This window comes from Saimiri boliviensis, chromosome 8 (assembly GCF_048565385.1).
Source record: "Saimiri boliviensis isolate mSaiBol1 chromosome 8, mSaiBol1.pri, whole genome shotgun sequence".
NCBI classification, from domain to species: domain Eukaryota; kingdom Metazoa; phylum Chordata; class Mammalia; order Primates; family Cebidae; genus Saimiri; species Saimiri boliviensis.
In genome coordinates, this window is record NC_133456.1 from 57,561,341 (window position 1) to 57,577,451 (window position 16,111).

The 16,111-nt window shown below is 39.9% G+C and overlaps 1 protein-coding gene across 2 annotated transcripts in view; it reads right to left on the reverse strand.

Moving 5' to 3' along the window:
- SUCLG2 (succinate-CoA ligase GDP-forming subunit beta) overlaps positions 1–16,111 on the reverse strand; it is a 298,209-nt gene that overhangs the window by 19,242 nt on the left and 262,856 nt on the right. For both annotated transcript variants that reach the window (XM_074404527.1, XM_074404526.1), the window contains exon 10: positions 14,818–14,938. In XM_074404527.1, coding sequence (XP_074260628.1) covers positions 14,818–14,938 — 121 coding nt within the window. The remainder of the gene's footprint in view (positions 1–14,817; positions 14,939–16,111) is intronic.

The window sequence follows — 16,111 nt, forward strand, 5'->3', positions numbered from 1 at the left end:
GTACTTTTTGATAGATCACCTTGCTGTCCTAACAACTCTTTCCTATAGATACCCCAAACTGCACGAGGTGCAATCAGGAGAGATTTTTTTTTTTTTTTTTTTTTTTTTCTGGAGTCCTCCCAGGATTTCCCAGGAGCTTTGGGAGTGGCTCCTTTCTCTCGGAAAGGCCCAGGAAGAGCTGGCTGTGCCCACTGCCCTGAGTTAGGACTCCAAGCTATTACCATTCCTCCCAACCTGTAGCAGCTCCAGGCGCCCCAGACAAGTGAGGCCTTGCTTGAGGCTAACATTGGTGGACACGGCCAGGAGAGGAAAGGAGAGAGAGCAGCTCTCCGGAAAACCAAGGCCCTTCTCTCCTCCCAGCTGCTCCTTCAGTGCCGCATGAAAATACCTAATTGTTTCATAATTCGAGGATCCACAAAAGTGAATTTTAATTATACTTGCAGTTACACTTAATAATTACAGCCGTAATTAGTAAGCATATACTAGGCATGCTCAGAACCAAGCAGTTTTTGAAGGGATTCTCATATTCAAATACAAAGCTCATCTGTGATGAGAAATGGGTCAGACGTAGAGCCAACATGACCTGGGGGAAACTTGTTACAGAACGGGAAGTGGGGGAGACAGAGAGAGAGAGAGAAAGAGAGAGAGCGAGCGAAAGAGAGAGAGAAATGAAGAGAGAGACAAGGGACAGTCAGGGGGAATAGTCTAAAAAGGAACAGACATACGAAAAGAAAGAGACAGGTAGAGAGTAAGAGAAAGTAAAGGAAAAAAGTGAGTTTGCCAAGTGCCTTCCATACCAGCCCTTGCCCTGATGCTGGCACCATCTCTTTGCAGCATTCTACCTGGCTTCTCCTTGAAGGCATGGCTCTGCTGCCCACTGACCCTGCCCTGGTCGTTAATTACCATTTACTTCCCTCCTTTCTGCTGAGGGAACAATTGGAAGAGGAGGTGGGGACACGCAGAGAAGAGGGGTTCAAAGAAAACCAGCTGGGCATGGCGGCCTGTAGTCCTGGCTACTCAGGAGGCTAAGGTCAGAGGATCGCTTCAGCCCAGGAGGTCGAGGCTGCAGTGAGCTGTGATTACAACACTGCACTCCAGCCTGGGCAACAAAGTGAGACCCGGTCTCTATTTTCAAAATAAATCAATAAATATAAATAAAATGAAAGTAAAACAGCAGACTGTGGAACCAGCTCATTGAAAAAGAAAAGGAAGAAAAGCATTAGAGGAGGCCTTGGAAATGATCACTAGTTTGTGTGTTCCTTTTTTAAAAAATGACATTATTTGACTATTTAAGGTTAGTTTCTTCTTAATTTACCAAGTGTCTGACATCTATTCCCCAACCCTCTCCCTGCCTTTACTTCTAAATAGAAATTATCATAGCTGCTTTAAACTCTGACACGGAATTAAGTGTTCTAAAGAGAGTGTTTATGCCTGTGCACAGAATTACAAAGGAAATTGATCTCCTTCCAACATTTAAATAGTGCTACTGACATGTTCTAATATTTATTAAATGCTGCATTGCTTTTTAGTGAGGCTTCAGGACAACACTTTTAATAACCACCTGTATAGATAACTGATCAACTCAGGCTGGTGGAACTGAGGCACTTCTTAATATCTGCTTGTTGAGAGCCACTCAGCTGAATGCTTCTCTACCCACTGCAGGCCTCAGAAATGGAAAATCAAAGGCGAATGAGTTTAAAATGGAATCTCGCTCTACTACTAGGAGATATTATAAATAATAACAATTATTAAAATGTTTTATTCTTGACCTCCTCAGCATGTTACCAGTGACTTTCTGCCACTGGGTGGAGTAAGAGAGCTGTAAACAAAGACGCAAGGTTAATTTATCCAAATTTCTTGGCTTTTATTACACACAAGAGAAAATAAAGGTAGTGGACACACAGTCCAGAGTTTTATTCTCAAGGTGCAGAGGCCTCTTGCCTTTTATCATAAGGCTATGAAGGAAACCATTTTCCAGTCTGGAAATATGTAGAAACTGTCATTTAAAAAATAATGTAATAGGAATTCAGTTTTTTAAAAAAAGAATATAGTAGTTAGCACTTACTGAGCACACATTAAGTACAACAAATGTTTTTTGGATACATGAGTTAAGGGGTTCACAAGTATCACGGAACTTAATCCTTACAGCAACCCTGAAGTTGACATCATTTTAATCCCCATTTTACAGGGGAAGCAACTAAAACACTGGGAGGCTTTGGGACTGGCCCAACATCCCCAGCGAGTCAGAGGCTGAGCCAGGACTCGAACCCAGGTTCATCTGAGCGCAAAGCCATATAACCATGCAGCTGGCCTTTAAGAGCTAGAAGGAATTCTAGGTAACCTTTAAGATAAGTCTCTTGTTTTCACTAGAGGCCCTGAGATGTCAGACAATTTGCTTGGATCAAACAAACAGTTAACCCTGACAGGTCTGATTCTTGGTCTAGTGCTCTGAGTCTGGGCTGGTTCTAGGTTTTGGGCCAAATCCAGCCAGCTGCCTCTTTTTGTATCACCAGCAAGTTAAGAAAAGGGTTTACATTTTTAAACAGTTGGGGGGGGGGGGAATATCACAGGAACATTTTATGATACATGAAAGTTGCATGAAATTCAAATTCCAGCCTCCATAAATAACTTTTTCATGGAACATGGCCAAACTGATTTGCTTAGAGATCATCAGTCGTTGCTTATGCTTTGTAATGGAAGGGGTCAGTCACTGTGGCAGACAGTATGGCCTTGAAAGCCTGAAGTATTTCAGCCCTCAGCATGAAATAACTGAGTCTTTCCCCCCTACTAGGAGAGGGGAATTCAATGGAAACAAGCCACATTCTCTAACGCAGCAAATTCCTCCTCAAATGTCCACTGCTCCTGTACCCTGGCTCTTCCTTCGTCTCCTTTCAAGTAGCAATCAGATAGAGGAGTTCCATTTTCTTAGTGACCTATACATTTAGATAAATTCTCATGTCTCTTTTGCCTCGTTATTGTACGTCAGAAACAGAATAATTCATTGAGAATCGAAGGCAAAACTTCTGCAATGTCAGCAGCTCTTACTTGTTCGAGATGATGTGTGCTAAATACCTAGCACTGTGCTTGACAGCCAATAGCACTGGCCATCCTTGTGGCCTCAGTCAAGATACTAACAGGGGTTCAGATGATGATAAGGACAGCTAACATTTATTGAGCCAAGAACTATTGTAAATCATTTAAAAACTCATCTGCTCCTTACAACAACCTTCTAGAGCTGCCCTATTTTTATTCCCATTTTGCGGAGGAAGAAGCTGAGATTTTAAACCCAGTTTTGTTCTCAAGTAGCTGAACAACCTGGGGAAAGTTTGCCGCTTTGAGGCTTTAGATTTCTCCTTGAATATCTTATTGAAATGCTTTGTATCCCTAACATTTCATGAAAATTAAAGATGACATAAGATATTCTGTGTGGCTGTACTGTATCCACACCTAATCTCCTCAATGATTTCTTCTCCCACAGTAAGACAGAATCAACACTTGGGTTGTGAATGTGATAGTTATTTAGACCATCACAGTAGGAGCCCCCAGATCCAGGGGCAGGAAGCCAATGGCTAAGTTCTTCTCTACAGGGTTTCAAAGAATGGTGTATATGTGCTATGATCATGCAAGCAAGGTATAGGATCAACTCTAACATACTCACTAAGAGATTATGCTATGTGCTTATGCTTTCAACTACGTTAACCCTTAAAAAAAGCAACACAGATATTAAACCAGAGCTAAAGGAGCTTTAATATTCAACTAGAATGGAATGAACTCTCTGGCAAGCAAGAACACCTCACACTTCTTTACTCACCCACCATCATCTGCTAGGGATAAGACAATTCTTTTAAAAAGGGGATGTTTTACACACACACATACACATACACACACACACACACACACACACACCCCTGCATGTGATTTACCTTTTACGCTTTCCCTGAATCTTCCTCCTAGCTTTCAAGCCATGCATACTCTAATTTATGAGTCATTTAAGAAATTTTCAAAGGTAATTTTAACAGTGTGAGACTTCCACTGAAAATGCTGACTTTGGTACACCATTACTGCCTAAGAAATAACATCACTGCATCACTGAGGGTGCTTCTGTCCTTATGTGAGGAAATGACTGAGCGGACCTCATTGCTAGTATTTTCCTTCGGAGGAAGTCAGATTCTAAGAGCTTAATATTGCCTGCGAAATTCTTACTTGACTCTCACGAGACATTTCAGAGCTTAGGGGAAAGGGAGATTTAGACACAGACAACAAGAGGATTTTCCAGAATTCTAGGTCTTGCTGCTGGGTTCTTCTCCATACCAGGGATCTGTAAACTATACCTCGTGAGCCAAATCTGTTCCACTATCTGTTTTTGTTAAGAAAAAGATTTACTGTGGCACCGCCATGTCCATTCCTTTACCTATCATCTACTGCTGCTTCAACACTACAATGGCAGAGCTAAGTAATCACAAAAGGGAATATATAGTCACAAAGCCTAAAATCCTAATCTTTCAGAAAAAGTCTGTAGACTTTTGCTCTATACAATCCAAATTTCTGGCCCTGTGGCTAAAGGGCCAGGTGAAGACAAGAATCATCCTCATCTGGAGTTTCCCAGCTTGCAGTCCCTACTTCTGACTCCTTATAGAGTGGTGGGCAGCTATATTTCTAGCAGAGAAAAGGCCCACCTATGGTCTCTCTGAATCGACCATGGCAAATATTGGCTGGAATCTCCACTGCCTCCACCCTTTCCCACATTTGCGGTGGGAAAGATCATAGAACTCTTTTTCCGCTGAGCTGGGATATAGCCTCGGAATCTTTCTTGGCACAGCACTGCTCAGGCAGCCACTGCCAATAAAGAGAAGGTGGCATGAGATGAAAGCTGTCTTCTCTCATCTAAAACATTCCTCATGAAGTCTTTCCCCCGCAGGTAGCTCTGCCTCAGGACAGCCTCAAGGTGGCGCTCTCTGGAAGAGTCTCAGCAAGACACACTTCGCCTCTACAAAGACACTGCAGACTGATTGATTCACTGCACGTCTCCACCTGATAGCAATGCGCTTGCTCTCTCTCTTTTTGATGGCTAATCAAATATGACTTTCAAGTGTTACAAGAGGAAATTGAGGCAGGAAGAAATGAATTGGCTAGTCATTCAGAAAATACCCCAGAGCACCCAGCGGTGTTCCAACATTATAAGGCAGGACTCAGGATATGCCAGGCCTGGTACCTGCCCAGTTTTAAAACCTCTCCTAATAAAAATGGCCACACCCACAGCTGCTGCTCAGGGAAGCAACTTCAGGCTCTTGCTTCTGAAGGAATGACCACTGTCTAGACTAGGGCAGCCATCCCACCAAAGGCAACCCACTCCTAGGACAGGTATGACCTATGATGTGCACTGGGGGATGTTTCCTTTCATGCAGAGGGACAGTCATTAGTGTAACCCTCCGGTTCTCTTCTTTGCCTATCACTGGCTCCATCTGGGAGTGGTGATGGTGTAGGGAGCTGACTAAATATTCAAACGGAGGAAGTTGGCATGGATAGTCCCGCCCCTCGCTTTGAGATCTTCCTCTTAGGCATATGCCACTCAGTGAGTCCAGGTCATCTCCTGCTCCTTGGGTTCTACCCTGGAGTGGGAGATGCACTGAAGTGCAACAGTGCCTGTGACTGGGTTTACAAAGCTGCCCAATTCTGGGGCTCAGAGTAAGGAAGTTCACTGTTGGTTGCACAATCAGGTGCATCCCCCCAACTACTGTTTTCTTTGGTAATGAGGGTAATATTTTTGTTTCCTGAGTCTACTTTATTTCTCACTGGGATCAGAACCTAGGTGAAAAAGTATCTGTCAGGCTCCTCAAAGACCCTAACCACACGGCTTGGTAGGATGAGTTGTGGACAATGGGAGGGATGGCTATTAGGTAAGCTACTGAGATTGGCTACCTATGGGGCCTGGACTTCTAACACTGTGGGATCAGGATGGCCTTCCTGAGAGGCCAGAAGGTCTCAGAGGCACCAAGAAAGAACACGAAGGAGTCAGAAAGTCCTCTGACATTACGAGAAAGAGCTAGAAAGAAGAGTCAGGAAGCTTTCCAGGTTCAATTCTGTAAAAGCCTTATAAAACATCTTTTAAAAATTACTGTATTTTAAAATTTTTGAGATGGAATCTTACTCTGCTGCCCAGGCTGGAGTTCAGCAGCATGATCACAGCTCTCTGCAGCCTCAACTTCCCTGGGCTCAGACGATCCTCCCACCTCAGCCTCCCAAATAGCTGGGACCACAGTGATGTGCCACCATGCCCAGCTAATGCTTTCATATTTTTTGTAGAGATGGAGTTTCACCATGTTACCCAGGCTGGTCTCGAACTCCTGGGCTCAAGCGATCCACCTGCCTTGGCTTCGCAAAGTGCTAGGATTACAGGCATAAGCCACCACATCCAGCAAAACCTCCTTTTAATTAAGGCAGTTGGGGAGTTTGGGCTCATTCCATCAAAAAAAAAAAAAAAAAAAAAAAAAAAAAAAAAAGAAGAAGAAGAAGAAGATAAAGTACTCTGCATCACTACAAGACCATCTTCCTTCAAGAATCCCCAGTCCTGTAATTATATGACTACTTTCCTAAAGTGTGTTAGGAGGTTTTTTCCTAAGGTAAGGTAGTTGATGTCTAACATGGGATAAATTTCAATTACTCACATTATCCTAGGGATAAAATGAAAACCCGAAGTGCCAACTATAGTAGATTATATACCTGGTAATTTATATACTAGATCTAAGAAAGCTAGCCTAACTAATACTTTGATCAGGTCCTGTGAGTCTTAGTCTAAGGTTTAAACATTAAGACATATTTATTAGACAATGGAGCAGATTTGAGGCTTGATGACAGCATGGAGTTCCCTCAACGTCTTACGTGGTTTAAGCTGCTGCTGATGAAATGAACACCAGGAGGAAGGAGGATAGAGGATCTGCAGGGAAAGAGGATGTGAGTGATAAGGGAGGAGAGGTGAAAGATGTCACGGTGAAGTGAAACTGGTCTCAGTTGGGACAGTGAAGGAGGAAGGAGATGAAGAGAGGTGAGTGGGCACTGGGGAGGTAAAGAGCAAAGTGATCAACAGGACACGCAGAGAATGGAGACCTGGAGAGTAGGAAGAGAAAGGACAATGGGAATCAAACATACAGAAGGGCAGGGGCATGCACTGACGAAAACATCAGACCCGCCTCCAGGAGCCACGTCTTCAACGACAGAAGCAACAAAAAGACTTCAGAGAGGCTGGGGGTGGAGGTAGGAAACAGGTCCATCTTACCTTGCAAGGAGTCAGGGCTTGAGTAAAGAAGAGAAGATGAATAAATAACCCTGTACAGAGCAGACGTTGGAAACAAGCACTGGAGAAGATGCCTAAATCCAGAAAAGTGCGAGGAGGCCACAGGGTATCATCAAACACAGAACCAGACTCCTGGCTCTGCTGGGATCCGCATTCACTCTGCCCAGAACAACTGATTCCACCACTAAGCTAAGGGCCTCTGTTCTCCATGTATTCTGGGTGTTAGCGGCAAACCTGGGGCTCTATTATTCCAAATGAATAATGGTTTCAAAACTAGTCAGCCCACAGTCAATCTACCAAGGCTGACTTTTTGATGAAAGGTAAAGGCATTATCACTGCTCTCATCTCTTAGTCTTAGAATCTAGCATAACTGAAGACTTGAAGAATGAATAGCCACCAAGCATATGAGACACAGTTGAAAATGCTGTGGCTGCCTCTAAATTCTTTAATAGCCATAGGTTTCTTTCTCTCCTTCAGCAAACCAAAGGATCACATAGCATCATGTAAATTGTGCCCTTCTTAGCGTACTGAGTCCATGCTAAGAAGGACACGATTTGGACTCTTCCATTTGTGGCTCCAGTTTGTCAGTATTTCACAGTCAAGGATAAGAAAGTGTCCACTCAGAGGCGGTATAGTGCCTAGTCAAGAAAGTGAAAGACACCAAACATGCTTATGTTCTCAGTAACTTTAGAGAGAGTTTGGGGAATGTTAAGAGAGATTGGTAAGAATGAAGGGGGTAGGATAATTGTATTTAAAGATATTTGGCAAAAGAAAAAATAAAGAAAAGATATTTATGTTGCTGAAACCTTTTGGTAGTGGAAAATCAAATTGAGAAGATTTGGCTAAGAGAAACAGGATCCAATCTACAAATTATCTCGAGGTTTATTATTATTATATTACAAGCTCAACTTGGAATCATAATAGACACTTGAGAAACAAGAAAATTCCTCTTCAGACATATCTGAGACACAGAAGTTTGCTGCAGATTTAAATGGGACAGTAATAAAGAAAAAGAAATTCTTAAAAAATTATTATAAGACGTTGGTGGATTCTGACGAACTACAGAACCATTCAAAACATTTAGTGTACTGTGTTTGGCAAAACACTTGGTACACTGATTGTATAGTGCTGTCAATAAATGTCCATTTCTCAACAGTTTCATGGGTTGGGCCAAATTAACCATGTAGGTAATTTTTGTGCCAAGTCTCGTGTACATTGCAAGAAAGGAAAAAAGTAACTGATTTCGGATAATTTGTTCTTTACTCATACCAGAAACAATTGTCTACAAAGGCTAAATTTCCCCAAGATATGTAGCTGATCAATTTACCCAAGAGTCTTTTGAATAAAAATAATCCTTCGTCTCAGTTGGTGAGTTCTATTCTGATAAGGCAAGTAAATACATGTAATTATAAAGTTACCATTTTCAAAGAGGAGAATAATCCTTTCCTTATCCACTGGTAAAACAGCTTGTAATTATTACACAGCTGAAAACAAAGATTTGTCCACAAAAATCCCACTACATCAAGCCTGATTTGATTGATTAAAACTTTTCTCATCAGGGTATTTTTAATACGTCGTGGGTGGGCAACAGAATCTACAAAATGTGGGCTGCACATTGGAGAGACTTATGGCAAGGATCCTGGATCTTCTGAATGGTCACAGAACAAACAAGAAGGCCTCCCAACTTAATTCACAGGAACTAGATACTAGTAACAAACTGTGCCATTGGGTTTTGAAATGTCTGTTTTCTGGGTCACTGAAAATCTCACAGTTCTTCAGACTGTTATAAACATGTGGCAGAGTGCCTGAAACTTAGAAAGTACTTAATAAATATTAGCAATAACAATTATTTACTATTGTAATTCAGTCTCTGGTAACATTTTTCTATCACATCTCATTTTTAGTGTCACTTGGCTTTGTAATAGCTACTGGGATGATGGAGACCCCTTTTCATCTCACTCTCCCAAGCTAGACAATGGTGTGTGTTCTGGGAGTGTGAGCCAATTTTAATGCTGATATGAATAAAGAACCTTGAGAAACTCATCCATCAAAACAGAGTATCATGTAATGTCAGGTCAAACAGAAACTACCACTAAAAGTGTCTAAAATGTTCCCATTTCTTGGTACTACTTTATCTTTCTTTGTGCAGACAATGAAGACTTGCTCTGTTTAGAAAAAAACAGAAGGAACCAAATCATACTCTAAGGTTGGGTAAAATACAACTAAATGTACAGAAATTTGTGGGAGAATAAGAATTTATGTTTTGACATAGAGGAAAGCAAATAAAAAATTTAGATGGACAATCAAAGACACTTCCCAAAGCTCCCCATAGTTCGCACCTTTTTCTCCACTGGAAGTAGTGAGAAGCACTATTCGTGACATGGTATTTTTGGGTTTGGTTGGTTTTTCATTCTAACTGAGCTGACCTGCAGAAGCAGTTTCCTGTGCAGCCAGTTCTGCATGTGGTGTATGAAGGGCCTTTAAAATGAGCGTAACTTCCCCATTTGTCTGTCGCACCTCTCCTTGGATGGTCCTCTATATTCCTACATACTCCTTCATGCACTCTAACCAGTGTTGCAGCTTCTTCACTGATTCTCTCCCATGCTCTCTACTGAGTTCCCTCTCTAACTTTCTCAAGTCCATCAACTATGCCATCATTTTCCTGGTTCACAGATTTAAATTCCTTAGATTCTCATTGTTCTCTCATCTCCTTTTCTCTCTGCTCTTGTCTCCATGCCACTTTATATCTGTGACAATTCTGCTTGGGATTTTGGTTCTACCTCATGTTGTTGATTCGGTACCTACTCAGTTTTCCCACTCTGTTCTTTTAGCCATAATATATTGCTGCAAAGACATTACTCTCTTCAGGGCAGCCTTCTGATCTACCTGGGTCCTGGGCTTCAGTTTTTACCACTGTTAGGACCCCAGTATCAACTCTTAGGTATGGATGATAACTTACTTGATGACTGACTTCTGATCCTCTAAACACTCCCCACTTATTCCTTTGCAATGATTCAAATCTTACCTATCCTCCAGACTCAACTTGGAAATTCTCCTTGTATACTACTTCTTTGCTAACTCCTATCTCTAAACCTACTGTAAGAGTCAATGTTGAGTAAGCATAAAAGTGGGTTATACCAATGAAAGGGTGAAGAGGTACAGTAGGCACTGACTTTAAGGGACACATTATTAGGAATCTGCATTTCCTTACTCTAAAAGGCATTGGCTTGGTTTGCATTTACTTCCTTTGATGGATAATACCTTCTGCAAATTTCTGCATTGTTTCACCTATGATCAGTGTCAAGAGTACAGTTGTAACAGAATGCTTCATCTTCCCCTTGTTTACTATACATGGCCAATACAATCTTGGGATAGGTCTTGTCTTGGTGTGGGGCTGCTGCATGCCCAGAAATCATACATATGAATATTAGTGAGTATCCCTAGTACTTCATGTTGAATGTGAGAGCCTGTACCTATCCAAGGACATTTATCATGTAAGATGCCAATTCCCACAAGAAGAAGAAACGACACTAGTTAGAACTCCAGAAATGTCCAAAGCTCTCTTGCTTTTACTCTCTTGATAAAGGTCCCAGGTGCTCATTATAAGAGAGGAGCAATAATAGTGGAAAGAAGGTAGTGCTAAGAAGGGTCACTATGAATACTTTTCTTTACACAAATTTGGGGGACAGTGCCCTTTTTGATCTCATCCTGAGCTAACACATTCAATTCCTTCATGATATAGTGGACACTGTGAAGTTATCAATATTTCTGAAGATTCAGCAAACCAGTCTGGTGGCTGTCTGGGATCCCCTGATGGCTACTTCTACTAAGATAGAAGCAGGTTCTATTAGCAGGTAACATTTGTTACCATTTTATAGATATTGCCTTATATTGTTAATTTTTTCCCATTTTATTTTCCCATCCATCAAGTAACTGACATTATTTTTAACATTTCTCTCGATCCTCCTTAAATACCTAAAGCTCATTGACCTGCATATAGTATTTACTAATATACTAATTAATTAATTAATAAACCACAGGCATATATCTTGGAAGTACATTTACTTAAAAGATGCAAATCTGATCATCTAACAAATTTAGAAACGTCAAGGCTTCTTCTTAGTACCTCAGACACACCTCTGATGCAATCAGCAATATCAAGGAAAATAATCTTGAATGTGGTATTTTGCATATTTCAGCATGAATATCATGTGGGTATTACAAAAATCATTTAATTCTTCTGAAATACTAAGCAGAGTGTGAAATTAAAGGTACACTCCTTTAAATCTTTGGGGAAAAATTTAAAGCAGGGTAACAAGCTTTTCCAGAAATGTATGAATAACTAACAATTACAGGCCTCTGTGACAACCCAGGCACAGAAACGATCACCAGAAGGAATGAGTCAATCATAGTGCCCGCATTCAAACCTGTTTTTTTCCGGTGACAGACAAGAATATAATTTGCTGATAGAGACCTGTGCCCCCTTTAAGCACAGGAGAAGCGTTGACTCTTAAAATCTGAGAGTCTCTGATCACTGTGACCCTGAAAACAGTCTGACAACAACATTGTAATCAGAAATATACCAATACTGATGCACTCATTAATTCCTTGATCAATTGTTTTACATTGTAGCTTTGTCTTTTATTTTTCTTTTATTACTTTTATTGGGATTAATTATGCTGCATCTACACTTCTAGGAATATTTAATTCATTGATATGTTTTAATGTTCATATTAGGTTTTACTGACTAGAATGTCTGCTATTTTCATCTTTGTGATTATTATTTCTATCAAGTCCGTATTGTGCAGATCTAAGCATGTGGAGCAGACAGTCTCAGGGAAGGAGAGAGAAAGGAGAGTGGCAGAGAATGAAAGAAGAAGAAAAAGACACAAAGAGAGAGGCACACATGGAGAACAACAGGCTACACCCACTTAGGAGTCTGAACATCAAAGGATTGGAGTGCACCAGCAGGGTCAAAATATCCTTGAACTTTTTCTTGAGAAGGTCTCCAGGGAATTGTGGCTCCAGCACAGAGCTTGGGGACTGTAAATGATATGGCTTGGCTTATTGTCCCCACCCAAATCTCACTTTGAATTGTAATAATCCCCACGTGTTGTGGGTGGGACCCTATGGGAGATAACTGAATCGTGGGGTGGGTTTTTCCAATACTGTTCTCATGATAGTGGTTTTACAAAGGAGAATTCCCCTGCACATGCCCTCTCTTGCCTGCTGCCACATCCCTTGCTATTCCACCAGGACTGTGATGCCTCCCTAGCCATGTGGAACTGTGAGTCAATTAACCCCTTTCCTTTATAAATTACACAGTGTTGGGTATGTCTTTATTAGCAGCATGAGAACAGACGAATACAGTAGATATTTACTCAATGGGCTGCTTGATTACCATAATCTGAGTTTGCTGATGAAGTGTACAAGACTTTTGGACAGTTATCATATTAAAGTGTCTGTTATTGCTTGTACTATAGTGGTTCTCAGAGCGTGGTCCACAGAACTGAGGCGGGAGCGGGGGAAGCTCCTTAAGGTAAAAACTACTTTCACAGTAACAGTGGTAGTAATAATAACAGTAAGAGAATACTAATGTTGGCATTTGTACTGATGGGTCAAAAGTAATGGTAGGCAAAACTGCCAGCAAGTTGCCATGGACTTAAGGTAGTGGTGTCACACTGTGCTAGTAATTGTTGCTTTTTTTTTTTTTTTTTTTTTTTTGAGATGGGGTCTTGCTAAGTTGCCTGGGCTAGAGTGTATAGCACAATCATAACTCCCTGCAGCCTTGAACCCCTGGGCTCAAACCATCCTCCTCCCTCAGTCTCCTTATGAGCTGGGACTAGAGGCATGGACTTCTACCCCTGACTGATGATTGTACTTTTTACTACCACACAATCATGGAAAAAAAGAAAAGGCCAGTTTCAAATAAGAATATCCTTGATGAATGGTAAAAAATAAATAAATAATAATTACTTCATTAACCCTCAACCCTTGAGTACACATCCTTTTGATACTCTTTGTGACCAAATGTTAAACACACATAAACCACTTCTGCCTGAACCATGATGGTTGTTCTGAGCAAAAGTGTTTGTGCAATTGTCTGGGCATCAAGCTAAACTGCTCACTTTTCCATGAAATGCTGTTTTTTTTCTTGGAATAAAGACTGACACACCATTGTTGCTCAGGCATGGTTAGCTGGCAGGCACTGTCTTAAACATGAGTGATGTGAGTCTGTCACATCCAGGGAAAACAACTGTTTTGTGGCTGATGATAAAATTGGCATTACAAATTGAAATTCAAATTCTGAACAATGTGCATCCACCCTGTGAACTTGACAGCTTCCTAATAGAAAGCTTTCCTTATGATGCTGGTAATATTAACAAATGTGATTATTTTTATATTGTACATTGAAATGAGTCAACCTTTGGAAGATCTACATCATCAAAAATTTTCTGAATGATCGATGATTTTGAATCATGCATAGATAAACCTCAATGTGTAAGACAGATCAATGGGTTTTAATGGAATATGAAAAGTTCATTGAGATAGCTTCAGATTCCACATGGACACTAATTTTTCAATAAACTATTATGTATAGACTTTTAGTGTAATACCAAAGAATATTCAGAACTATATGAAAAGAGCATTAAAAACTCCCCCTAACTGGGTGTGGTGGCTCAAGCTTGTAATCTCAACATTTTGGAAGGGTGAGGCAGGAGGCTTACTTGAAGCCAGGAGCTCAAGACCAGCCCGGGGAACAAACAAACCCTGTCTCAAAACCAACCAACCAATCAACCAACAAAACTACTCCCATTTTGAAAAATACATATGTCTATGAGGCCAGATTTTCTTCATATAATTCAACCAAAACATGTTATAATGTATTTTATGCAAAAACAAATAAGCTAGATGTGAAAAGAATTTACAAAACTAAAACAATGCCATTATTCTTACTAAAAGTTTTTAAAAAGTTATTTTCATTAAATATGTAATACATATGATATATATAAAATAGACAAATTTTTCTAAAATAAATATTTTTAAAATTCCAAGTAATTTCAGTTATCGAATTAATTTATTTATCAACTAAATCAACTATAAACATGAACAAATGTAACCCAAATAAACAAAAACTTTTTTGGGAGCCTCAATTTTATTAAATAAAGGGGTTCTGGGATCAGAAAGTTTGAGAATTGTTGTTCCCATGAAAAATAATTCTCAGAGAAACAATTTCTCAGAATATTTTTCCCCAAACATTAATCTCATAAAATGATTCATAACTAAAGGGCTTTGGTTCTGGAGTAAGTCTGGGGAATTTGGAGAATCATAAAACCTGCCATACTTGGAGAGCTACAAGCTACATTAGTTTGCTAGAGGCCCAGGAAAGTCCTGCTGCACTGCGTTCATCTTACCCAATCTAGTGTTTCCTTCTGTTATCTCAGGAAGTTTGTGAATCCAGAACACGCTGGTCACGTGACCTTGGAGAAAGCGTACTGGCACAGCCGAAATCTACCATGACTCACCTTCAAGCCGGACCACCAGGGGCACCTTGAGTTCTAGCTCCCGGCAGGCTTTAGTGATCCCATTGGCAATGATGGCACAGTTGACGATACCACCAAAAATATTGACAAGGATGGCTTCAACCTGAAATCCAAAAAAAAGTTACCCATCAGAATGCTGATCACCAACAGTCTCAAAAATAACTGGCTAAATAAGAGAGGCAATTAAAATAAGACTCCTTGTTTTTTTGTTTCTGTTTTCCACAGAGAATAAAATACAAAAAAGGCCCAGAACCTGTTAAGAAAGCTCATATTAGTAATAAATTAATAAATATCACAATATAACATTACCATATCACCTCATCAATCACTCTTTGGAACTCCAAATAAATTTATTCATCATTCATCTGTTATATAATGTCTTGTTTTTTTTGAAAATATTATTGTCTATTCTTTTTATGAGTAGTATCATTTAAAATTTCTTGCACTTATGTCTTTTTCCTCCATGATTTACAATTACAATTTTATATGTCATGGTGCCTCACACAGTATTTCAAAACTAAACTATTGTTTTGTATTAAAAGATAAAAAGATTCAAATGTTTTCATGCTTCTTTAATACCTCTTTGATATGCTAGAGGTATGTTATGAAAAATCAGAGATAGTTTAATTATCTTAGACAACAACCGTTTTGATTTAAAAAAAAAGACTCAGAGATGCAAGCTTATATAGTAAGTAATAATGTAAGGAAAGTCAAGCTACTGACTGCAGCTTCTCAGAAATGTAAATGTAAACCCATCTTGTTAATTTGTTTGTACATATTCCATATTCAAAGGCATGTGGGCCAAAAAAAAAAAAAAAAAAAAACCAACCACACACAACTCTGCTTGTCCCGACTTGATAAATAGGCATAAGAAAATCCTGTATAATTAACATGAAGAATGAGATAATGAAGAGAATTCATTACCTAGATTAATTGATAACACCCACAGAAAATGGCTGTTCATCAAGTTGAAGGCATCAAAATTCCAACAATAGAGTCACAATTAAATTATGCCACACTAATTTTAAAGCATATATGTATGTGCTGCATAAAATCCCATTATTTCAGTGTGTTAAATTAGCTACACTAAACATATGAGAAGAGAATATCTTACATTTGTATAGCACTTAACTCTTTAGAAAGTGCCATTACAAAAGTCTTCATTTTTCTATTGTGATCCTTCCCAGAACCCAATTCATTAGGTACGGCGAAGGTTGGCTCTCTGAGAAAGCCATCGGGTGCATTCGGGGTATGTTGTCTAAGGTCACACAGCTGT